The 25,217-nt window shown below is 44.5% G+C and overlaps 2 protein-coding genes across 2 annotated transcripts in view; one reads left to right on the top strand and one right to left on the bottom strand.

Annotated features, from left to right (window-relative positions):
• Positions 1-590: 590 nt before the first annotated feature.
• Positions 591-8,206, bottom strand: AAMDC (adipogenesis associated Mth938 domain containing). Its single transcript, XM_042862441.1, has 5 exons — positions 8,128-8,206; positions 6,977-7,041; positions 5,615-5,765; positions 2,297-2,392; positions 591-1,562 (listed from the first exon to the last, which is right to left on the bottom strand). The coding sequence occupies exons 3-5, from the start codon at positions 5,744-5,746 to the stop codon at positions 1,422-1,424; spliced, it is 369 nt and encodes a 122-aa protein (XP_042718375.1). The 5' UTR covers positions 5,747-5,765; positions 6,977-7,041; positions 8,128-8,206; the 3' UTR covers positions 591-1,421.
• Positions 8,207-8,513: 307 nt separating this feature from the next.
• RSF1 (remodeling and spacing factor 1) overlaps positions 8,514-25,217 on the top strand; it is a 54,354-nt gene continuing 37,650 nt past the window's right edge. Inside the window, exon 1 of the mRNA XM_042862472.1 lies at positions 8,514-8,717. Within this exon, the coding sequence (XP_042718406.1) occupies positions 8,522-8,717 (196 nt within the window). The 5' untranslated portion in view covers positions 8,514-8,521. The remainder of the gene's footprint in view (positions 8,718-25,217) is intronic.

Here is a 25,217-nt window from a genome sequence, read left to right as displayed (position 1 = left end):
GCAGCTGCTTTCCACTATCAGCCAGCACAACGAACACAGGGCTGCAGACAGTGCAGTGGCAAAGGTGGTTTCTAGGATTCTCTTGAGGCTGCAGAATTCTGGGCCTCAGTTATTCAGAAAAATATCATGGTGTTTGCAAAGAGGGAACACAAATGTAGCTGAAAAGGCAGTTCCTGCTGGTTTACTCAGGCTTGTGCCTCAAATACAGCTACACTATTAGAAAGAATTGCTGCAATTAAGAGATGGCAAGATAAAACTTACGGGCACTCAACTTTCCTTTGCCTTTATGCCACGCTGTGTTTTATGGATAAAATGATTACTAGAACAAATAGTAAGAGAGTGGAGCATTTTGCAAAGGGTCATTCTTAGGGCTTGGGAAAGTAATTGACTTCTCACACCCATCCGAGCTTCTGTGCTGCCCCCTGGTAGCTCCGAGTGCCTCAGGGCTTTTCTCAGCATCATCTCTGTTCTTTTGCTTATAGGCACAGACTTCATCTGCACCAATGAAGAATTTAGTGAGTTTGGTGGAAAAGAAAGGAACCCACAATAAGTAACTGGTAATATTAATAGAAGTAGGCGAAACAAAAGGAGAACAGCAACTAAAAGAATTTTAATTTTTTTTCAGTGTAAGAACACACTTGTCATGTTTACATTAGCAGCTACTGCTGGGTAAGAATTCTACCTCTGTCCCCAGCCTGCTAGCAGCAACTTAGACTGATTTCCTACAAGCAATTCTGTGACAGATCTTCCTGATCATTTTAAGCAGGTAGGGAGTTTCACACACATACATATTCCACAACTCAACATTCACATTTCAATTAATGATAAAAATCTTCAAGGCACAGGTTCTGTTCCTTCCCTGTAGGCAGCTTTTTCTGTGTCCCGTGTAAAGAGAAGTGTCAAGTGATACCCTGAGCGAGTTCACCAGCAGGAGGCAGAGCTGTTGCTCGGGGCTGCCTTGTGTTTTGTTTTATTGAACTCATTTATAAAATGATCCTTTGCCACCACTTCATAGCTACCACTTGACTGTCATCATCAGATATTTTCTGGCTACGCTGCAGTAACTGATAATGTAATTCTGCACCATTTCCTAATGAAAGCATTCACAACTTAGTGTCTTAATTTAGCCAAAAATCAACCAGAGTTCATGAATTTAGCCCAAAAGTAACCAGAACGCACGCAGTCTACAGAGGAAGATTAGGTCAATCCCAAGATCGTATGCAAATTGTTCTGCAGTTAAAAGCTTTCATTAACAGCACTCTGTTTAAACCCTGAACTTATAAAGTGCCCTCGCGTTTTAGCTGTGCAGCGCACATTAATGCATTGGCACGCAGCTCCCCGCTGCGCCGGCTGTAATTCGATGCAGCCGAGGCGTGCCCGGCGCTGGCTGAGGTCAGGGCGGGCTGCAGAGCGGCGCTGCTTCAGCACGTTGAGTGGAAGACTCCCCCCACTTTGACGCCCTGAGCAGCCAGGGCATTGTACTCTTGCACTGCCTTCTCTGTCTGCAACACCAACACATCGATCCCGTTCTTCTTAAGGTAGTCCACAGTAGACGGAGGAACCTCAGAAGAGAAAAGGAGAAAGCAATCGTCAGCTCATTCTCCAATCTGCAGCAGGAGGCTGCTGGCATTGCTTAGCACTGATGCCATCTGTTCGTAGGTCCACTTAAGTTATTGATAGTAGACAAACTGAGAATGTATTTTTAAGATTGATGCCATTTTTTCTTTTCAATGAACCCAGCATATGCAAACTTCCCATTTTTCCTGAATGCAGTTTAAAGTGCAGCTTGTTCTTACAGAAGGGAGCAGAATTTGAGATAAAGATAATAGAAATGAGGTGTTACTCAGCTCACAAAAACCTGAAGAATTGCTTCTCATGAAGGGAAGCTCAGCCCTTCTCAGCCTTCTGTAACTGGCATACCTGCTGCAAGGACACTGCCAACATTCGTGACAAAAAGGCCTTAATTATCAGAGTATTTACAGCAGGCTAGAGCTAGTTCACAACCTCTTCTAAGAGCAGGGACTAATGACACTGTTAGAAAAAAGCTCCTTGTTTAACTTGCTTCTGTAGCAGAATGTAAAACTATTTTCTGTTGACTCTGACACCAACAGTGAGGAGCTCAAATGCTGCTGCTTTCAGGAAGAGAACGACTCCTGGCAGCAATTCAGTCTGGTTAATTCAGCAACCCCAAGTTCCTTGCTTTTAGTAAAGCCTCGTGGATTTTTTAACCCATCCTCCAGAAGAGAAAGGCAAACAAACAGCTCTAGTTTATGTTTACTGGGGAACAAAAACCTACCTGCAGAGCCTCGCTCATGCCACGGCCAATGACGAGAGTTTTAACACCCTTCTTGACAACTTCTTCAAGGTCAGCAGGCTGCACTCCTGGAGAATGCTAAGTGCCAGGAAAAGAAAGCAATAGTCCGTGTGCTGACAGCATCAGCCAGGAAGGATGTGCCTGTGTTTGGATCAGTCCTTAGAGCAGCAGGATCAAGGAGCTATCCCAAGGTGTAAACCAGCTCTTGTGTGCACACTAACGGTGGCAATTTCAAGAGGTATTTTACCCTCAGATGAAGGATGACAGTAAATCAATGGATGGCAATAAAGATGTTTTTCTTAAGTAGGTAAAAATGAAAAGATATGTGGTACGTACCTAAAGCATCTACGTCTAACAACTGGCATTCTATCAGCATTAACACCGAGATCAATAAATCGCAGTGCACTGCTGTTGTTTTCACAGTGAACAGAACCTGCTTTTAATACGGACTGTGGCAAGCTCAACTTTACTCACTTGAATTGTAACTAAAATGATTAAATTCCTTGCTTGTTTACTTTGTAAATCTCATTTACCAAAGAGGACTGAAATGCTGCTCGACTTCATTGCACTTAATATCTTCAATTTCTGCTCTATTCTCAATTTTGAGAAAGAAACTCTGAAACCAAACTTTTTCTAAAGAAAGAAAAATGATCTGTAACAGGATTTTGATTGCAAGCTCATTATAGTACTAATACACTTCAAACATGCAAATCCAGAAATAGACACGTGATATTAAATTAAGTCATCATTATGTCACACTAATTCTCTCCTTAGCTTCAATTTTAATGTATTATATATATATACATATTTATATATATATATATATATCTATATATATATTTTTTTTTTTTTTTTTTTTAAAACAGGATTCTTAAGTATTTTTTGGGAGGACTGAGACCATCTTCTCCCATGAAGGGAGTAATGCCATAGTGGACTTTTGCAGAACATTATTTTTATGGGGAGGCCCATAAATCTTTATCCCCTGCACTCACCGCTACGTTGTTTCAATGAATTAACAGCAAGAAGCCTGGCATTTCAGCAAGAGATGGTTCACCTTTCTGGTTCTCCAAGTTGCATTCTCTGTAGGTGCATTTAGATTTGAGATCCATACCTAAACTGCCACTTCAGCTGCAGTGCTTTATCAGGCCAAATCATCCCACGTATGTGTTTATGGCAGAACAGGTAATGATTTGCCACTGGGGTTTTTTAAGGTAGACTCAAAATTTGGACAAACAGGGGCAGGTTACTGCAATTACATTGATTAGATTGCTGGGGAAGTTTGCTATCCTGTAGTAGGTACTGCTGAGCCATGAAAGCCACAGAACAAAAGGATTTGAGCTTGTTACACGAGGCACTCTGGTAAGGGGGCTTCCTTCCATCAGCAGGAAGATTCTATCACTGGAGAAAAGATGCAACATGATGGAATAACTGTGTCACTGCAGGCAATTCCTGTGACAGCAGGAGGGAAGGAGAAAGGGCAGCAGAATTTCTTGCCTGTTCTGCTCTCCGGTCTTCTCGTCAGGACTCTTTTTCTCCCATTAGCAGATGGCACTGAAATGCAGCCAGTCAGGGAGGCTGCCTTTTATCCCCAAGGGTTAAGGTCATATGAGCTATTTATTAGTGCTTAGTAACAGAATCCGGCACAGCAAGTTGCACAGTTCTTCCTGATGAAATAATTACCTACTAGGCATCGGTTTGATAGCAGAGAAGGAAAAGGTTTACTTCTAGGTGGAGTGGAGGACATGAGGAGCACTGCCTTTCTGCCAAACACGGGGAACAGCTCCACCTAGCCCCAGGTAAAACGTACCCAGCAAATGTGGACACACCGCAGTCTACCGTGAAGAAATACGCAGCAAATGAACCCAGTGAATTCTGATGTTTCCAGCAAAGATCAAATTAAATCCTTTGTAATTTTTCTAGACTCGGAGTTGCAGTCTGAAAAGCTTCTGTATTTGTTGCTTGCATTCAATTTTAAATTGAAATCACCAAACTCTGTGGCTGCCATAGCTGTAAGAGCAACAGAACTGTCCTCAGGAAGAAGCTTTATGAGTAGCCTCTGTGGGAAAACCTGAAGTGGTTTGTTTTTATTTTACTTAATGCTGACGCAGAATATCTGCTTCTTTGAATAACCCAGCTAGTCTTCTCTCATTTTCATTTAACAAATCCAACTCTCCTGGTGAAATGGAGGATTCATCCAGGAACTTATCCCGAGTTCAAGTCTTCCCTATCACCTGACACCTTCTGTCTGAAACCTTAAAAGGAAGACACGTCCCCCTAAATGTTAGTAGGTGGTTGTAATCTGAAACGGAGTTTTCAAATAGTTGGAAGGAAATAAAAATGTGAAAGAGTTGGAAAGTATTGGGAATTTTTCAGCTCTGCATCTCCAGCCATATATGTGTTTGAAGCAGGAAATCATTACTGTTGAAACTTGGATTCCTCTTGACAAACAAAAAAGTTACAGCTCCTCTCAGCTCAGGCCCTTCAAACAGCCCAAAAGTGAAAACTTCACTTTTGCTAATCAGGCCATAAATGAAAGGCTATTGAAAAGGTTATATACACAGCTCTATTTCTCTCTGCAAACCATTTATACAGCAACATTACCTTTCACTTTGCATTATACACTCTTTATAGACTGAACTCTGACAGCTTAACAAATTCTATTCCCTAGAAGACTATATTGGAAGTTCCAAAACCAAAGTTCTGCCAAAATGAATACAGCAGTGACTGCAAGGGCCTACATGGGTCCAGCTGGCTCTAAGACCTGATGTGTTTGCAGGTCTTTTTTTGCTTTGACCCTTATGGATTAGGTTTTTCTTCTTGGCCAATACAACTATCTTAGTGTAAGCCCTGATATAGGATGAATTTATCAACATTTAATTCCTAACACAATAGTTATCACGCTGCTTCTAAGTCCAAAACATCAATATTATTGCCTTACTTGGATACATTCTGATAGCATTTAAAGCTAAAGCTTGAGGGATACAAAAATTATAAGGGTATTCACTTGGTAAAGGGCTATGAACACAAGTCCTTGTGTGGTTAGCCAGACTGAGAGCTTTTCATGGAGATACTATCACATATGACAGTGTATCTACACACCTTTACTCAAAAATCACTAAGAACCTCAAGGAAAGTGATATAAACTAACCTGCATGCATGGTTCTCTTCCAAACGTGTAAGCTCAGTTCCTGTGGATTTTTTTTATTCACATAATTTAGTCTCTATCCCACAAGACAATCTTTATTTACTACTCTCACAGTCCCATTTAAAGCCCGGGATAGGCAGAAACAGCAAACTTACACTAGTGCCAGTTTCTCTCCAATCCCAGGTCCGACTTCCTCCCGGCCACACTTTGCAGTCCTTGTATGTTGTAGAGCAGCCTTTCACCTTCATCTGCCCCCAGGAAAGGGAAGCAATTTCAGGGGAAGACATTGCTGAGTTGAACCAAAGTCTGAAAAGTAGATATTTGATGCATAACATCAGGCCAATGTACACATCTAAGTATTGTCATTGCCTCAAGCAGCTGAGAAGAAACCCCCGTGACAGACTTGATCCGTGTCATTTTGTGGCACCAGAACTGAATGATGGATCAGATCTGTTGAATTACCAGCTGTCCTCCTGAGGGTTCTGGTAGGATTCTGAGCAAATCATTCTACAAATCAACTTTCAAAACAATCCACGGGGTTGAGGTGCCTGAGTATCCTTTCAAATCAGGGTTTTAATCTTTTCCCGTAGGATACAACGAAATCTCTGATACATACACTGTTTCTTTGGCCCTCTAAACCATACTTACGTACAGGCTTATTAATTTAAATTAATAAGGTTAAAACAAACAATCAAACATGCTGTTGCTTTCTTAGCCTCGGCAGGAAGCAAGAAGATTTGGATCTTGAACAGGGAGTTTAAACTAAAGGATTTTTTTGATCTTTGCACTTTTATTGCTAAAAGGCAACACCCAGCAGAAAACAAAACCATGGCATTCCCACTTGCTGTAGCAAAAGACTTTCAGACACCCAAAGGACGAAGCCTTCTCTCCCATGGCACTCCTTACAGACACCAAGTCTCCCTGTGTCACTTCTCAGGATAGTTAAGCACACAAATAATGTCTTTTTTCATACCTCAGCCCTCATTGTTTCAGATTAAAGCAATCAATCATTTCCAAACATTTTTGTCGTAGACAAGGAAAACAGCTTAGTCTTTGTCTTTTCCACCATCTTTTGCTTTCCTTAAGACTTAAGATAACCATCCTCAAGTCTTTTTTTCTCCCTTTCTTTTAGGTTAAATAAATCTCTGTTCCCTTTGGCCTTTCCATCAGTCGCATTTTCTAAATCTCTGCTTATTTTCTCATTTTCCCCCTCCTGACAACCAGCAATTGGTATGCATCTTCCTTTGAAGTCTGTTGCCTAAAACCAGTTAGAGTGCTCCAGCTGAGGCCTTATCAGAGCTGCTATAGAGCAACTGCTTTCTGGTATTAACCACAGTCATTTTCAGACCAGCTATCACAGTCACAGCTGGGCATCAGCACGACAGAGACTGTGCCTTAGAAAGCATCGTCTCACTGCACCAAGGGAGTTTACACCCTTTTCTCAGCCCTTCAAGGAACTGCAGTCTGGTTGCTGATGGGATTCTGGCACTGGATGGCAAGACACAAATCAGAGGTACCTTGGAAATGCTTTAGATTAGCACAGCTGCCAGCTGCTGCGTCTGGAAGGTAATGGCCTTCTGAACTGTAAGGGAAGAAGAAGATGGTGTGAAACTTGCATGACAAAGATAGAAGGTTATTTCTGCAGCAAAACTGTGTTCATGGCTCGCCCAGAAACCCTCAGCAGCAGATCCTTCCAGGCATCCAGATTCTCAGAATCCCAGTGGCACCCATTAAAGGAAGAGCCCTCAGCAAAGAGAAATCTTTGGATTGTCTTCCTATGCTGCACACGCTACCACAAGCAGCAGCACGACGTGACATCCATCTCAGTGCCCTGCTTCTAGCAGCACATGAAGGAAAAGCAGCATTACTTTGGATTCAGCGCAGCTCTGAGGCTGCCAGAGAATTGCACAGAGGGCAATTATTCCTTCACTGCTTTGTGAGTTAGTGAGACAGGTGCTCTGCCAAAGAGGAAGCCAGGCACGCAGCTACAGGGCAATGCAATTTGCCCGGGTTAATATGTTCTTGATTTGTTCCTCACACATCTGCAGTGCGATGGGTTCACACAAAGGTTCATTGGACCACCTTCCCAACAGCGTGGTGAAATAAGATGACAGCGCTGCTCCCAACTGAGAGAAGCTGCCCATTAACCAAGGGGAAAGGCAGAACCGACCACCCAGAAGTGGCAGGAGCTGAGACAGACCTCAAAGCCATCAAATATGATCCAGAGAGCAAAAATATTTCCACAGCACTGACAGAGAGCATCGACAAAGTGTGAAGGAAAGCACCTGAAACCAAGGCGAGGAAGAATGAACTTCTTAATGTGGCCTTTGGACATTCTTCGCAGAGGGCACAGTCCAATCACCAACCAGCAAGGATCGGAAAGGATTTCCTCAACAAATACTGGCTTTTAATTATATGCTATGGTATCTACCGCAATGTGCACCGAAAAATCTGGAGGTATCACGTGATAAAAGCTACGAAGGGGAGAGAGCTCCTGATACCCCACGGGAACGCTAGTTGAGCGGCAAGGCCTAAGCTCCCAGCGTTCGGAGGGCAGCCCTTCAGGTCCCAGGGTCTCCCTGTGCCCCGCGGCCGCCGCTGCCCGCCCGTTCCCGCCCGTCCCCTCAGCGCTCGTGGAGCCGTTACGACCGTTACGCGCCACACTCACCCGCCACCCGCGCGACCCCGACCCCAAAAACCGCCACCTCGGCCTCACGCGGGTGGGGAGCGCCAAGCCCCGCCTACCGCCCCCTCATTGGCCAACGTCGCCTGCCGGCTCCACCCCCTCTCCGCAGCGCTGTCGTTTCGCTTTCTCCCATTGGCCGCGGCGCCCTGAGGCCCCGCCTCCTTATAAATAGCCCCTCCGCCCTCCTTGCGCCCCGCCTTGTTTTCATTCCCGTGCCGCACGCGGAGGAGAGGAGCCGCCCGGAGACGCTCTGGCCGACGCCTCCCCATCTCCCCGCCTCTCGCGGTGCACTGTGGGATCGTGGCGGCGCGCAGCTCGGCAGCGCCCCCTCCCTCCCCGCCCCCTCCTCAGCTCCTTCTCCATCCCCGGGTCCAAGATGGCGGCGGCGGCTCCTCCGGCTCCATCGCCGCCTCCCCCTCCTCCCGCCGGCCCGTGCTGCCCGGGCTCTTGGCCTAACTTCGCCGTCGTTTGCTCTTTCCTCGAACGCTACGGTGCTTTGCTGGATCTCCCCGAGCTGCCTTTCCCCGATCTGGAGCGCGTCCTACAGCCTCCACAGGAACCTGGAGACCAGGGTGAGCGGCCTGGGGGTCCCTTCCCTCAGCTCTCCCCTCCCCTTTCCCCTTCCATCCTTCGTCCCCGCGCCTCAGGGAAGGGTCAGGCCGCGCTGTGAGGGGCTCTGGGGCTGTGTGTATGGGGGGGGGGGGGGGCCGGGGGGGTTCCCCCCCCGCCTCCTCCCAGCCCCGGGGGTGGAGCGCGCTGAGGGAGAGGAGGGGCCTGGGATTCCCGGAGTGAAGCCTCGGGGTGTGGGGGGGGGAAGGATGGAGCCTCCCGATGCCTCTTTCGCCCCCCCTCATATAGGGGTAGTTGTTGGATGGGGGGGGGTGCTGCCTTTCTGCCCCCCCCAGCCGTTCAGTGAGGCGTTGGAAGGTGGTGGCCCCCTTCAGTGCTGTGTCCCCCTCCATCAGCTCCTTGTTATTTAAGCTTATCTTAAATAAGTATTCGTTTGTTTGTTTGCTTGTTTGTTTAGGCCAATGGTGGCAGCATCTAGTCTTCTCCCCCTCCCTCCTTCTCACTGCTTGAGGGTTGCCACTTTGCCTCTCCCCTCTCCTTACTCCCCAAGCCTGCGTCCCTTTCTACTTCTTCCCTAAACCAAAAAGAGTGCGGAGTGGTAGTGGGCAGTTCTCTCTGCCTCTCCCGTTCTCCCCCCCTTTTCCTTTCTCCTCTACATGGGGTGGAGAATGAAGAGGGGTCTGCTCCCTGATCTGTGTACTTGGGAGGGGGGGGCACGCAGAAGGGCCTCCCCCCCGCCCCCCTTTTCAGCGCTGCTATTGTGGGTGATCTCCTCCCACCCCCCCCCCACACAGCCATTGTGCTGTGCTCCATCCTTTCCTCCCCCCCCCCCCCCCTTTCCTCCTCCTCTCACAGCTGGGATGGTGGCTCTGAGCTTCTTCCTTGCTCACCCCCAGTGACACCCCCTGAGTTGTCAGAGACAGGGGATGTCCTGCCTGCTTCTCCTCTCCTCTCCCTTCAGCACACCAAGGGTTAGGTTGCCAGACCCTGATCTCCCTGTGATGGCTGCAGGAGGGCCTTGGGCAGCAGCGCGGGGGCCTAGGGGAGGGATGCCAGCAGGGATTCGGAGGGGAAGGTGCTTGTTGCTCTCTGCCTCGATTATTGGTTTGCTTGTTGCCTCTGCACTCTTGCCACATAGGGAGACTGTTGGGCTCACAGCGCATGCTCGGCAGGCCCCATAGAAACTTCCTGCTGCTGGAGAATCCCAGCCCAGGGCTGCTTTGGGGCCAAAAAGAACGCCTTTCCCCCCAGATCTGACTCCTTCCTTGTCATACAACCCTCTTTATAGGGGTTTGGGGATAAATCGGTGTGGGTGTGCTTCCCCATGGAATGAAATTGTTTTTCTTTATATAAAGTGCAAGCATCCTATCTGTGAGTTCATCCCAGCCAAAATGTAATGCGGTTCCTTTACTGCTCCTTGTGCTGTCCTGTACCTAATGAATATGAAAAGAAAAAGTGGGATCCAAAAATAGGGTTAACTTATGGAAACATAGATGTTTATTTTAAATTTCCCTTGCATTCCTCTGCCTGTTACATAAAAGGTAATTCACAGAAGTATTGTTCTGTTCAAGTTTTGCTGAACTTGTGAATAAAAGCCACTGTCATGCTTAAAGTTTGAATATGTAATGAAAATATCAATTTGAAATAATGTCTGTAAAGATAACTAAGCTTAATGTGTGAAACAGTGTCAATTATCATGTAACTTTTCTTGTGTGCAGACTGCAGAATAAAGTAAAATTAAAGGTTGAGGTAGTGAGCTGTGTTCTAAATGTATATATTTGATAAAAATATTTCAGTTCCTGATGTGTTTGGGGGGGCATCAATAGAAAGACAACTCAGCTTTTCTCTTGAGTAGCTGCTGAATGAAGTTCATGGTAGGGGTGAGTTATGGATGTTATGGATGCCAACTCTTTCCTTTTCTCTTGAATGGAGGAACATGGCTGGTAGCTGCTGGCCGCAGTATTTTAAGCTTTTGGAAAAACAGTTGCAGAGACTGCATTTCTCTGTGTGATTTTGACACGTTAGTTCCCCAAGTGCTTTTCTCTGATGTGTGTAAGTCAGAAAGTTGCTAAGCGTTGTTTGAAAACTGAAGAAATGTTCTCCTGAGCATCCGTTGCACCAACAGTGTGTAGTTTTTCTTTGGAGAACAAAAGAGGTTTGCATTTCAGTTGTATGCAATTTCACTTTTGCTACCAAGTGGACAGTGGACTTACATTGACAGAAACATATGTATTAAAAAACCTAAACAAATGGCCACAAAACTTCAGTGTTTTTTTTTCTTCTGAGCTTAGAATCTTGAATGGGTTTTAAATCCCAACTTGCAGGTAATGTCTCTGAGGAGCTTCTCTCCACGTTCATTTTGTGATGAAGGAGAGAAGTGAATAGTTTGGGGTGCACAGTGGTTAGAGCTCATGGTTTTCTGATGGTCAGCTGCTCCATAAGTTTGTGTTTGATTCTTTTTTTTAGTTCACGTCTGCAGAGTTAATGTTGGAAGATGTCAGTGTAACTTCTAACCATGCACCTCAAGGAGCTCAAGTTTGAGCATTGTTCATTAGCTGTATAACAGCCTTGCATTTTCCTGTTAATAATGAACAAGCTCTTTGTTCTAATTGCTAAAGAAACAAGGTATAACCTTCTGCAGGAAGGGATGCTGCGTGGATGTAGAGCTGGCATTGCAGCTAGGAAGAGGGCAGATCTTTCTGATAGGACTCTGAGATTTCATTCACGCTCAGTGTTTGAGCTGTGCCATATTACCTCTGCTACAGTGACAACAGTGCTGGAGGATGAGTGGATTTCCTCAGTTGTTTGGCTTGCTTGGATATTAACTGTGTGGGCAGAGGCGTGGTCTTGTCAAAACGTACAAACCAACTTAAAAGATGTGCTTTGGGATCTGGTGGGCAGCATAAATCGTGCCTGAATAGCAAAATGGTGACGTGACGTTGGTTTTGCTGGTCGTCGTTGGGTGGTCTTATGGGATGGGATGAATGTGTGCGTGTGGAAGCAGCCTTCAGAAATCTGGACAACACAGGAGCTCAACCAGTGCTGGTGGTTCATTTGTAGGACGTGACTGTTCAATTAAAGTCATGAGACTATGGTCATTTAGTGAATAATTTGCTGTAGGAAGAATAATGGTCTTGCCCTTAAAAATCGTGGTTCTTGCTTTGTATACAATATCAAGGCTTGGGTTACAGTTACAACAGTCTTCAGCTTCTTTGGAAATGAAGAAAGTTGATTGTTTCTTCGGTTTGTGGCACTGCTCTCTTAAATGCTTGCTAATTGACATGCCTCACAGTAAATTGTTTCTTAGGATTTAGTGAGGGATTCAGTGTATTACGTTAACTCTGAATTATGAGGACTGAGCTGTCGTTACCCCCCGTGTTACAGTACTTTTAGATGCAGAACTAATCCTAATAAGGTGGTTCTAGGATGTGGGGTAGTACCTTATCCCTGTATCTGCTTGCTCACAGGAGCAAAACTGCACGTTGGACCAAATACTGGCAGTAAAACAATAGTTGTTCTCATGAACACACTTAGGACGTTTTACGAGGAGCTTCAATTGTAACAGAAGAACAGTTCAATATTTTAATATATATGATGAAGGGGAGTAAGGACTATATCTGCATTTGGGGCTGTGTTTAAGGAACCATGATATCAAATCACCGCCTCCTTTGTGTTTGTAAATAGCTTGAGAATTGGTATAAATGTTAATTAAGCACTTTGTCTCTCATGAATGGAAATATTAGTAGAACGTTAGCTTGCACAACAGAGATGTAATTTTACACATGACTACTCAAAAGGCTTGCTGGTGTGCCAGGTTCCCTAGTGCATGAATGGGAGAACTTCTCACTGAGGTGAATGGCTTTTCCCAAAGCCTCTTAGGCTCTGTTAGCTCCCCAGTTTTCGCAGGCTTTTCTTAGCAGTGTGGGCTTTCAGTTGTTGTTGATAGAATGGTAACAAGTCTGCATGCTCTGTGTATTCCAGCAAAGCAGCATCAGAGTCTTCCCAGCAACGATCAAGCTAAAGGTGATCTTGAGAACAGCAAAAAGAAGATGTCTTGGATCTCCTTAGATCCTTGGCAGTCTCCTCCTGATAGATTGAGCCAGCCTTGATGTTTGTCTCTTCATTACCAACCAAACGTGTTGAGTTTGGAGTTTGATAATAACAGCGCTCTTTGTGTGCCGGCTCAGATTTCAGTGGTGTAAAGAGGTGCAGTGAGATGCAGGTGCTCCATAGTAGGTTCTTTTTAGTAAATCTTTCCTCCCCCTGTTTAGCTTTGTAATGGGAGCTGAGGTTAGAGGCAGTGGGAAACCTGTGCAAGTCATTTATGGCTTCTTTAAATTTTTTAAAGTATACCTGATACCACATTGTGGAACTCAAAGTATGTTTTCCTTGGAGCTACCATGCTTCAGATCAGTAAGTTAAGTGTTATAAGCTGCTTTATTTTTCTACATCTCCTAGACATCTCGCATCTTTTCTCTTTTTCTGAGGCTGAAGCCCTTTGTTTCAGTGGATTATGTCAGTTTTCCTATTGTCATCCCAATAGCTTTGGAAAGCTTTACTGCTTTAAGCTTAATGGTTCTCACCACCCTCTGAAGAAATTAACAGTGTTTTATATGGCTGCTGAGTACTTGTATGGGAGAAGCATACCTGGAGCTCTGTGCCTGTTTAATATAGCAAGCAAAAGCCAACAAGACCTGATGACTAGGAGTCTAACAGACTTTCATGCTCAAGAATAGGAGTGTTCATTTTGAAGAAGAAAACGTTCTGTTGCTGTGATTGTTTCTGTTTGTTTTTAATAGTTGAGACCAAGCCTGTCTGTACAGTGCTGATCAGAAGTTATGAGGTTTGATGTGACTTCAGGCAGAAGTCATGATAGACTGCATAGCCTTCAAAATCCACGGAGGATTGTTTAGTGTTTAAAGGAGAAAATAAATGTGATATGGAAGTAGTCAAATGCTAATTGAGTGACTAATATGGTGCTTAAAACCTTCTGTCTGATTTCAGTGCAGAAAGGTGTTTGGGGGTTGGTCTCGATGATCTCTAGAGGTCCCTTCCAACCCCTACAATTCTGTATATTCATGTACTGCCCTCTCATGTGGACTATGAAATTCTGGCATCTACTATTGGTGATGGTCATTTTACTGGGTGGGAGGAGTTTGTTCCCACATCAGGTAATGCTGGATATTCATCATCAGACATGTTAAGTGTGGGTATAACAATATCCTAGGGTTGCTGCTGCCGTCAGGATCTGTCAAGTAGTCCAAAGTTTCTCTTATCAGCTTTGTGGGGCTGTGCTTGTATCTTGTCGTGCCCTGTGTGAATAATACATGTAACTGCTGCTTTAAATCAGTTAGCTGTCACCTAAACACAGGTCAAACTTGAATGCATGTATAAATATATATATGTGAAGTAGATGGCTGCTGTCCTGCTGTACTGAGGGGCTGAACCAAATTTTAAACATTGTCAAAGCTGTTAATCCACCTGTTAGGAAAATGCAATCTATTTAACTTAACAAGAAGGTATTGTAGAATCAAAATGTCAGATTTGATCAGTGGGCTTGCAAATAAGTGTGTACCTAGTGAACTTATGGACATACTGTGTTACTGCTGTCCTTGTTTCATTCTGGAGGATGACAGAGGTTGTGCCCCTCTGCACAGAGGTTTATTTCAAGTTATGCAGCACCACGTTTCTAGTCATTGAGGTAACTGGTTTGCTGAAGGTGGACTCCAGCTGCTTGGAGCTCAATGTCAGAGTACATCAGGGCTACATTTGGAGGAGGTACGAACCAAAAATAATTGTTCTCTATACTCTCCAATATAATAAACTGCGTTTCAGTCATTTTGGATTAGTGTGACTTTAAGATCAGTGTGTCTTACCAACATGCACTTTTAATTTCTTCCTTTATGAATTAAGTTATCTTGGAATTAATTGCTTCATAACAGAGTATGGATGCCTATCTCTGTTTTAACTATTCCTATTTTGCTAGTTTTCCATGGCAAGACTTCTTATCACTATTGTAGATTCATCGGCGTGTCATCTCACCTGGAACTTGGGCTGGGAACACCACTGTGAGTTCCAGCTGGGCTCCACATTTCTTCAGATCCTGTATGGAAGGTGGACAAACACAGTACTTGTGGGTAAATGAGCAGGTCCAGTTTCTGTCAGTAACACTGCTCGTGGGAAGAAGATCACAAAATACCACACTGAATGAAGAAAAGGAACTCGGAGCACAGATTTCTGCCCTGACAGAACACCAGAGTCCTCCTGCTAGAACTCAGCCCCACCAGGACTTAACTCAGGTTTTTGTGCCTCCCTTGAGGAAGGGTGATGTGCTTCTGGTGGGTGGCTTTGTTCAATTCAGATGTGCTTCAGATGGTGCAGAGCTGGAGAAAAGCTTTTCAGAAAAGGCAGTGGTACTCCTAAGCCACAGAGTCTCAAGGATTGCTTACTTCTAAACAAGTTTGTGAGGTTCAGAATGCAAGTGGAAGTTCTGACTGGTGTGACATTGTTTACTGAAAGAAGCTCATGGGCCCTGTTGTCGGGTATCTGCATGAAAGAGCTTCACAAACATCAAACTGAGTTTTCAGTGACATCATCACATGGAAGCTAGGAGTTACGTATTGTCAAGCCCTTGGCCTTCTTTTGGCACATTCAAAATAGCATCCCCACTGGGAAACTTAAGCTTCATCAAGGTTCTTTCCTGGCAGAAGATGCTGAGTGCTACTAAACAGCCAGGTGGCTAAAGGAATCTAAGCTGTACTCCATCCCAATCTTCAGGATCATAGAATTCAGGGCATATCATGATTGGCACCTGTTTTGTATTGTGTATTAGAGGTAGGTGCTGCTGGTCCCAGTTGGGTGTGTTGTGGGAAAACAGCTACAGAATGTGATTTGACAGCAGCAGGAAAACCCTTCCAGATGGAATCAGCCATCCATCAGTCTTGTGTCCTTGGCGCTGGTCAACTGCAGGGATTGACAAAAGCTGTAAGAGTTTCTCCAAGTATTTTTCCAGCATCCAGTAGCTTATAGCCCAGAGGTTTTTTGTCTTCTCTTTTATTATTTTAAAACTATTTTTCTTTTTTTGTCCTTCCCAGTCGACTTGAACAGGGCTTTTGTTTTTTTTCTTTGGGGTTAGTTCATGGTAATACTATCAAATGTGAGAATGGTCAGCCAGGTGCCGTTACTTGTGCTCCCTGCCTGGTACCCCTACTTCCAAGCCCATTTTGAAGGTTGCATTTAGATGAGCTTGTTTATGGCCCCTGCTAAACTGAGAAACCCAGGAGAACTTCTGGAAATTGCATGGTGTTGTTGATATGAAGATTAAAACAGAATGTCTATTTGTGGTGTCCCCGTGCTCTGCAGTAGCTGATAGATGACAGCTCCCAGGAAGAAATATGCCTGAGTACCTGGCAGGTCTGGGTGCTTTGTGGCTTGGTGGTAATGTCCCACTGGAGGCAGAAGGCAGGAGGGACAGCAAGGTTTCCTTTTGGTGGTGCAAAGGAGGGACCAGAGCCATCGAGCTGGCAAGAAGTGATGGGAAGAGGAATATATATGGTCCTAAAAAGAGTACTGGGTCAGTGTGCTCACTGGTTCCTCAAAGCTGGTTTTCTTGGGGTTCTCTGGAAGGATCCATGTCAACCTGAAGATCTCTTCAGGACCCTGCAGCACTCGTGAGCTATGGCTGTATTCCTCTGGTTTGTGCTGTTTGGACTTACTCAGCACTTGGTGTGACTGCTCACCAGAGGGACAAGTGGGCATGGTGGCGTTCCTCAGTGCTCGCCCTCTGCTGTGACCAGTCCCTACTTGGATGCCAGTGATGGGACAGAGCTCTGTGTCTGTGGCTTTGGAGCTTAATGAAATTATCTATTTTGATCGAGATACTAAAATTGCTGGGAAATAAATAATAAAGTCTGGATAGAAGTGTGTATTTTTGTGCTTCCTTCCAGCCTCGCAAAAACAGCATAGGTTTTGTTTCGGCTGTAGAACGCAGCCAGGTCTGTGGCTGTTGATAACACTGTGATGTTCTTTCCAGCCTGTTTAATTTCATTTTCTCTCCTTCCATCCCCACCCTTCTTCCCCAATCAATGAACTCTCCTTTGCTCTGGTTGTTCTGCAAAGCTCCACAAACACATTGGCATTAACAAGTTTTCTTAGCAGCCTGTAGCATTTGTCAGTCTCCCATTCACAGTTTGCCATCAGCCTGATGCAGTCATTTCTCTTCCCCAGGAGTGACACAGAGCTCTTACAGCTGAGGTGCTGGAGGATTTCAGAGAACTACAGGAGAAATTGTGACCTTGTTGAGGCCTGTAATGGTCAGAGGAAAAAAACAAACTGTTTCTCAAAGCGAGGCAGGGCCCATTTCTGAAGGTTTTTATGCTTCAACAGCTGCCCCATAAGCATGAGATTTCTTTCCATCACGATCAGTTAGGCCTTGTAGAAAAAATATTTTGCCTTTTGACTGTCTTAGGCTGTGCCACTTGTCTCACCTTGCAGTCAGTCCTAGTTGGCCGAGTCCTGAAGCAGTGCTATGTTGAATGAAATTGGTTATTAAACAGAACTTGGACGTGAATAATCACTTTGTTTCCTCCTCAGTTCTGTGTCCCTCTGGTACACCTGGCTGTTTTCCAGCTCATCTACAGCTATCTGGTAACAGAAGTGCCAGGGCACGTTTGTTGCCTTTTAGTGTTAATGACTACCAGGATTATAATGGTTTCCTCCTGAGAAAAATGATGATGGTTCACAAAAGCCAATTAATTTGTGGATGGTAGAAGTGTATAAAAATCGTAGTTTGGCCCCAGAGCTTGTGGTGTGATGCTGTTAACACATCCCAAGAAAGCATCCCAGGTGGAGGACTGCATATTGGGCGTTCAGCTGGAAAGCTTCCCCTGCACCAGGTGAAGAGCAGGGCTGTCTGCAGGGCTTGCTGGAAGGGAACTGGCGTGGAAACATTCCTCCACTGCTGGAGGAGCTGCCACAAAGGGGCAAAACTGTCCTTTAAACCATGTTTTTAAACTTAGGCATTCTGCAGCTAACTGCTGACCTCCTCAGTGACACAGTAGCAATCTGCTTTGGTTCAGAAAGGTTACAGTGGGTAGGAAAAAACTGATACAGTAGAAGAGAGCTTTTGGAAGAGGTAAACGAGCCCGGAAGCAGTCAGAGGTCAAGGAGGAAAAATGCTGAATGTGTCCTAGGAACAGCCTGCTTGCAAAGCTAAAGGAGGTCTCTGAATTCGTGTCTGCCAAAATGGAAGCAGGATAAGTGAAGATAAGCTTCAGAGCGGGATGTTTTGATGCCAAGCAGAAGCTGTTTGAGGGGTGGAAATTGAATCCTGACAAAGCCAAGGAGGATGTACTGGGAGCTGGCAGTGGTGAGAAGGAAGTTAGCGAGTCTGAGGTGGGTTTGGAGAGAAAAGGCGTAGAGAAAAGAAAGCAGGCTGGGAAACGGATGTCTGAAATCGTTAGCTACAATAATTAAAATAAGGACACTGCTGAGAACTTAAGTAACCTATTTGCATAATGTATTATTAGGCTAATTTGTGATATCCTCGTTCTAGTTCTGCTGCGTTTCTGGCAATAAAGATGAAATACGATAAAACTGATGTGTTAGGAAATGATGTACATGCTAATAGTATGAAAGCGTGCTGCTTTGCCAGGCTCAGATAGTCGTCTGGCTTTCTGCAAGAGTTTAGAAATACAAGTAGTAAAAATATAAAGGCTTGAAATCAGAGTGCAGAAGTGGAAAACAGAGCAACTAACACAGAGCAAGGAGCCTAACAAAGATTGAGGGGATCAAACTCAAGAAGCTTTTACATCTGTTTTTGATAAACTTTATGAAGTTGTAGTTTCATACTTCTGATGTTACATTAGTTTTTCTTCAGAGAAAAAGATGATATACTCTCTTTTTCTGACTTCTTTTAAGCATGGATATACTGATGGAATACTTAAGTATATATGCAGAAAGTCTTTCAAGGAGGTCACTGGTTACGCTGGTTGACATGTGTTCTGCTGCAGCTTTACCTGATGTGTCCAAAACAGGAACTATCATGCCCATCCTTGATGTGATTCCTTGTGGCAGGAGGAATCAGGTGAGCCATGGAGCGTGCAGTTTGCCCACACTGTTTGCAGCCCGACGTGGTAATGCACACTGATGTTGCCAGCGGTCTCTGCTTTCTCCACCCTGCTCATATCCCTCCCTGGCAGAGGAAGAGACATGGTGGGGCACTCAGCCCTTGTAGCCAGCAAGCTCTTGACATGTATCAGCATTGGAGTGGTAATCGCCCAAGCACAAACTAATTAACCAACAGGAAGCAGGCTGGAGAAAAGAGAATTCTTGCTGTGGTAGAACTAAAGAGGAAGTAAAGAGGAATTTCATATTTTTATCATTATTATTTTCTATGGCATGGGTACTTAACTTTACTTGCTAAGAAAACAGAAGGAGATAAGTGGATGCTGATGGCTTCAGAGATGTGCACTATGGCTCCCACAGATTGGTGTTCCTCTGGCCTTGTAGAAACAACAGTGGTGTATTGAATAAAACTTAAAGGTGATTAAAATTGAAATGTCTTTCACATGTGGCATAATTGCAATTGATTGCTGCAAGTTATTACTGAGGCTAGAGCAAGCAAGATTTAGGTGCATATTGGATGTCAGGGGGGAAATTCTATACACAGAGTGATGAGGTGCTGGAACAGCTGCCCAGAGAGGCTGTGGATGCCCCGTCCATCCCTGGAGGTGTTCAAGGCCAGGTTGGATGGGGCCCTGGGCAGCCTGGGCTGCTATGAAATGTGGAGGTTGGTGGCCCTGCATGTGGCAGGGGGTTGGAGCTTCTTGATCCTTGAGGTCCCTTCCAACCCTGGCCATTCTGTGATTCTGTGCTAAGATATACTGAGTTGTAGTAAAAATATTGGAAAATAAAGCAAGAATGTGAAGTTTCTTGCTTCTAAGTTAAACCAGGCATTGTCTAAGTGGAGTATTTAAAGGTGCCTGGGGGTAGGCATTCTCAGCCTTGTGCTTTGGGGTTTCGTTGTCCACATTCTGAAGCAGCAGACGGTGGTCACTGCCCAAGACCTGGGTTGTGTTCATTGTGGCTCTGATGTGTTTCATCTTTCTCTGTTCCAAGTGCTGTGCTTGAACGCAGCTTCCACTGCCAGGGTTTGTTCCCCTTCCGTCTGCCTGTGTAAGAAGGAAAGATTTAGGGAGACTGTTAAACTGCAGCACCTTCCTTGGAGCTGCAGCCCAGCCTACTCGGCTCTTTCCAGTTCCTGATAGTGTCCCTGTGTGCTTGGCTGTGTTAGGGCTTTGTATCTCAAACCTGACTTCTGAGTAATGGCTGTATGTTAGAATGAAACCCAGTGTCCTTTCGGGGTGTAACCATCTTTCCTTCTAGCTTTGTAGCTTCAAGTCTGCCCAAGTGGATGGGAGATAACACTGACCCCAAAGCTGGCAGTCCTGTGTGAAGCTGCGACAGCCCCAAGCTTAGAACTGCTCCTTGCAATAAGTTACATCATCAGGGTACATATTTTGATGTTGTTAGCAGGTGAAAGCTTGAGTTTGCCTGTAGAAGTTCTGACTTCAGATCTTTGTTTCAAGGATTGAACCTTCTGTGAATTCTCACTTTGTCTGGGATTCTGTTAGCTCACATACGATTTGCTTGTTCTGTATGTCTGAATAATTGTATTTTCTTTAGACCTAAGCTTAAGAAAGTTGGTCAAACCCTGCTCCTGTTTTCTATTTACTACTAGCACTTAGTCAGGCAATTATCTCAGTTGTACTTCTAAACATTTCTGTTCTCACTTGCTCCCTAGGTTTCCTAAGAAATAATGGAGAAAAGTTGCTACTAGCTGTGAAAGAATTGTTAAAAAAAAGCCTCAAATTCTGTGTTAATTGGATAAAACTCATAAAATGTTATGCTTGTGATTTCATCTGCAGAATGACTTTCATCCAGCTGTATGGCTGCCTTCCTTGTCAGCTGCTGCAAACATTGCACTTCTGTGAGTGTTTTGCCCAAACCTCCAACATGTGCTGCATCTTTTTCTGGATCTCTGTGTTTCTGTAAAACGTTAGAAATTTTCACTTGAACTGCTGATAAAGTCAGGAGCTGACATTACCTTAGAGCAGAACAAATGTGCAGTTGCTCCCTGCCAGCTGACAGGGAAGTGTGCTCTGTGCAGCAGGATGCCTTGGTTTTCATCCTCATGTTTTGCTTCTGCAGATCCTTCAAGAAGTCTCACGTAATGCTACTGTTTGTAAAATACCAGATGCTTAGTCACAGTATTCCCTTTTCTACGTGAATTCATCATATGTATCATCATATATTCATGATAAATTCACGGCTTGGTTACACCGTGGGATTTCTTTAAGATCCACTGAACTGACAACATTTTATGTGCTGTGACCTGAGTTTGCCAGAAGTGGTATCTGCAATATTTGACAGTCAAAGAGAATCAGGCAGGGCTGCCAACCTCCACATTTCATAGCAGCCCAGGCTGCCCAGGGCCCCATCCAACCTGGCCTTGAACATCCAGGGATGGACGGGGCATCCACAGCCTCTCTGGGCAGCTGTTCCAGCACCTCACCACTCTCTCTGTACAGAACTTCCCCCTGACATCCGAATTAAATCTTCCCTCCCTCAACTTAAAACCATTTTGCCTTTCCTGCTATAATCTACCTTGTCAAAGAGTTGAAACTGCCAAGAAACATTATATCTGTACAGTTGCTGTGTAATTGAAGGAGATGGTGCAAGTTTTCTAATTAACTACAAGACTTGATAGAAAGTGCAATGCAGAAAAAAATAAGCCCACAGGTAAACCCCAGCGTATAAATAGTCTGATAAATGCATGTGAGGTCAACAATGACAAGAGAAAATACTTGCCTTTCTATATCATAGAATCAGTGAGCTTGCCAGGACCCTGAAGGTCATCGAGTCCAACGATCAGCCCCTGCCCACCACCACATCCCTCAGTGCCACGTCCATGTGGTTCCTGAACACCTCCATTTTGAACCCCCAAAAGGGCAGAAATAGCTGTCTGGTAGAACTCATCTGATAGATGGAAAAACAAACTAAAGAATTCTGAACGTTTTCTGTGTTTTCCACTGAGGAGTGGTAACATAACCTGGGCCATGAAACTTGGTGTAGAAAAGTGGTTTTATTCAGCCTGCTCTGCATCTCTTAATGTTGCCTTGTTGTTGAGGTGAGAGGTGTTTGCAAAGGTTGGCTTATAGTGCAATCAGCATCCTTCTGTTAATGATGAAGAAAACTGCCAGCCAATACCTGAGAAACTTAGCAGAACTGCCAGCAGACAGATATTTCTAGTAACTAAACAAAGTCCAGATTTAAAAACCATTTAAATTTGTTCTTGTTTTCCTGTAATGAACTTGCATTCAGCTTACTCTCTAACAGTATGTACATAAACTTGTTACGTTTGTCATGTCTAAAACAAAACCAGAGGCTTCTCAGCTACTGAATATACACTTTTTTGATCATGTCTTTCATCCTGATTTTTTTCCCTGCACTGAGAATACTACAATTCCATTTTAATATAACAGGGCTTATGAGCTTATTCTGAAAGTTAAATGCTGCCATGCTTAGAGAATTGATTTTTGTCTAGCAGAAATTTCTGCACACAGGTAAACCTCATGAACTGAGACCACGTTTGCAGTGACAGTTCAGTGTCTGAAGGGGAGTATAAGAGTTTGCTTGAGTGAGACTAATCCATCTCAGTAGCTGGTAAGGCTCTTATACCCCCCAAGACCTTACATGCATTGGTTGCCTGATGCCAACAGAATGAACCTCGCCACGTTTACTGAGCGCAGCCCCTCTGGCTGATGTCAGATGCCTGCTGTAGGATGAGCTGACTCTCTAGGAGTGTCCTGTCCAGGTGCTGTCTATGGGCTGACCAGAAGTAGCTCAGTACTCTGCAACACCTCCCATCAGGATTCACACCCACTTCTGTCCTTTCTCAGTTGGTTTGAGGCCAGAACTGCTGCCCTTACATGGCTGGCTCCTTGTGTTTCTTGTGCACAACATTCTTTTTCCTTTCACTTTTATCGTGGATTCTCTTTTATTATAGAAGTATTGAGTGGTAAGGAAGGAAACGAAGAGATTTTTTTGCTCATGGTCTGAAAGTCTTGGATAGTTACTACTCTTATAATGGAGACCCAGGTGCCTCAGCAGGGAACATCCATCCTCCCAGAGAGGCCCTTACCTGCTGATTTTTGCTGGCCAGAATGAAAGTTGCTTGTTTTGCCATGTCTTCACATTTACAGGCTGTGCTCCCAGCAGCTTCAGAGAGTCAAGTGCTTGCCTGTGCATGAATTAACGATCAGTTATTTCAAATCAAGACCACTTGACTTGCTCAAGTGCACCATGTGGTCATTAGAAGTGATTTCCCATTGAACAGCAGCAATTTGTTACGATTTCCATTTGCTTTCAGTACCTGTTTCCATGTGGTCAGCTTGCATGCACACTACCGCCACAGTCTCATTTTTCTTATCCTCTCTTCCTGTATGCAGTGTGTGGGCTTGGGCCCATTTTGGATTCAGTACATTTTTTGAGACAGTAAGCAGGACTTTTATTTGCTGTCTTTCCTCTCTCTGGGCAATTTCCAGTTTCTAAAATAAACGGTGTGCTATTTTCTCTTGTGTTGTTTTCAGTCATTTTCCTTTCTTCTTTTTCTATCTCCGTTTCATTTTCTCTGTGTAGTGCAATGTGCTTTTCCTCCTTAATCCTGCGTTCTCTGATAGTTGCAGCTTGTGGCCGAGTCTACTTCTTCAGCTTCCAGAGTTATGTCTCTTCTGGTGCATGACTGATGGTGTTGTGGGCATTAGGGAGCACGAGAGATTGATTTGCAGGCAGTTGGAGAGGGTAGGAAGAAAAACATGGGAGGGAAAGGTGCTTAGTAACACATTGGACAAATGGGTCATAAATTCCAAATATTTGAAAATAATCTCATCGCTAAAAGTAGAGCTGAATTCTAAGGTCGTAACCTGGTTGGCTGCGACAGCAAGGCCTTGTAGGCTGGTGACACAGCTTAGTCAAAGATCCTGGGAGGGGGAAAGGCTTCTGTGTCTCTGTTCAGAGACCCTGTGGGCTGTGATGCAGCTGTGTGTGGTGGTGAAAGGGACGGTGTGTCCTGGGGTCTGTGGGATGGGTGGCAGTCAGCAGGCATCAGAATGGCACACGGTCTGCATAGCTTGGGGAAGCAGAGACATCTCCAATAGGTCTTTGGTTTGGACAGAATTGAGATAGGAAGGTGCTTGCTGTGTCTGAAATGATCTAACTGCTGAGCATCCACATTTCAAAGGATAGCAGTGTCATTTAAATGTGAGCGTGGTTTGTTTGTTGCTCATTCCTGCCAAAATCTTTCTAGGAACAGGATATAAAAAAACCTGCTTGGTGACTTGTTCTTTCTGTTTGGATTTTCTGTTTAATTACAGCTTGTTTGATTGCTCTTTTGCTCTCACTAGGAAGATGGAGTACATTTTCCCCCCTTTCCTGCATCTCTTTTTTTTTTATGGGCGCACAGCTTGGAGGTAGGATAGGAATACTCATCAAGTGAATCAACTGGAGGATGAGATATTTAGGTTGTCCTTTGGAACAGAAACTACTGCTTTTTATCTTAGGAAATGACATAGGCATCAAATACATCAATTTCTTTTTTATGCCAGGCTTGAATGAGCACATGAGTGGAGCTCACAATGTTCTCCGTAAATCCCATTATCAATGGCCATTTTTTAGATGTTCACTGTAACTCCTTGCCTGGTTCACACTAGATGTTTTCTGTGCTTTCAGTTTCAGCACATTCATGACAAGACCATCATTTTTCTGTCTCATCCATGAAGTTTTTAATAACACATCCCAACTGCAGGGATCTTTGTGTGCTTCTTTTAACAGTTGGGGTGAGAAACAAGTGAGGTAGTTTATGTTGGCATAAACCAGTGCTGCTGCTGAAGATCCCAGCTTCTTTTTTCTCCTCAGTATTTCACTTCCTGTAGAGTAATTGCATCCTTAAGGTTGGAAAAGACCACTGAGTCATCTAGTTCAACTGTTCAACCCATCTCCACCAAGCCCACTAGCCATAGCCCTCAGTCCATGTCCACATTTACCCTTGAACACCTCCAGCATCAGTGACTGCCAGCTCCCTGGGCAGCCTTTGCAATGCATCGCTACTCTTTCTGAGAACATTTTTTTCCTAAAATCCAACCATTCCAACCGATCCAATGGAGAACTTACCTTTGGTTGCAACTAACATGGATGTCGTGGTGTTTGCCACCCCAAACTGCTCACGTGCCTTCAGATTTGTGCACACAAAGATAGAAAATAGCAAAGTTGTTTGAAATGTGGTCACTTGTCTGTTTGGGTGCTCTGGTCCTGATCCCTCCAGCTGGCAGTGGAGGAGATTGGAACATCACAGAATTGCTCAGCTTGGAAAGGACCTTCAGGATGGTAGAAGCTGTCTGATATTTGCTTGCCATTAAATTGCTAACATAGGGTGCTACTACACA

The sequence above is a fragment of the Lagopus leucura genome, unplaced genomic scaffold, assembly GCF_019238085.1.
Source record: "Lagopus leucura isolate 7727_CA_CO unplaced genomic scaffold, USGS_WTPT01 Super-Scaffold_702, whole genome shotgun sequence".
Taxonomy (NCBI): domain Eukaryota; kingdom Metazoa; phylum Chordata; class Aves; order Galliformes; family Phasianidae; genus Lagopus; species Lagopus leucura.
The sequence above is the reverse complement of the archived record's forward strand: the minus strand, read 5'-3'. Positions and strand labels throughout refer to the sequence as shown.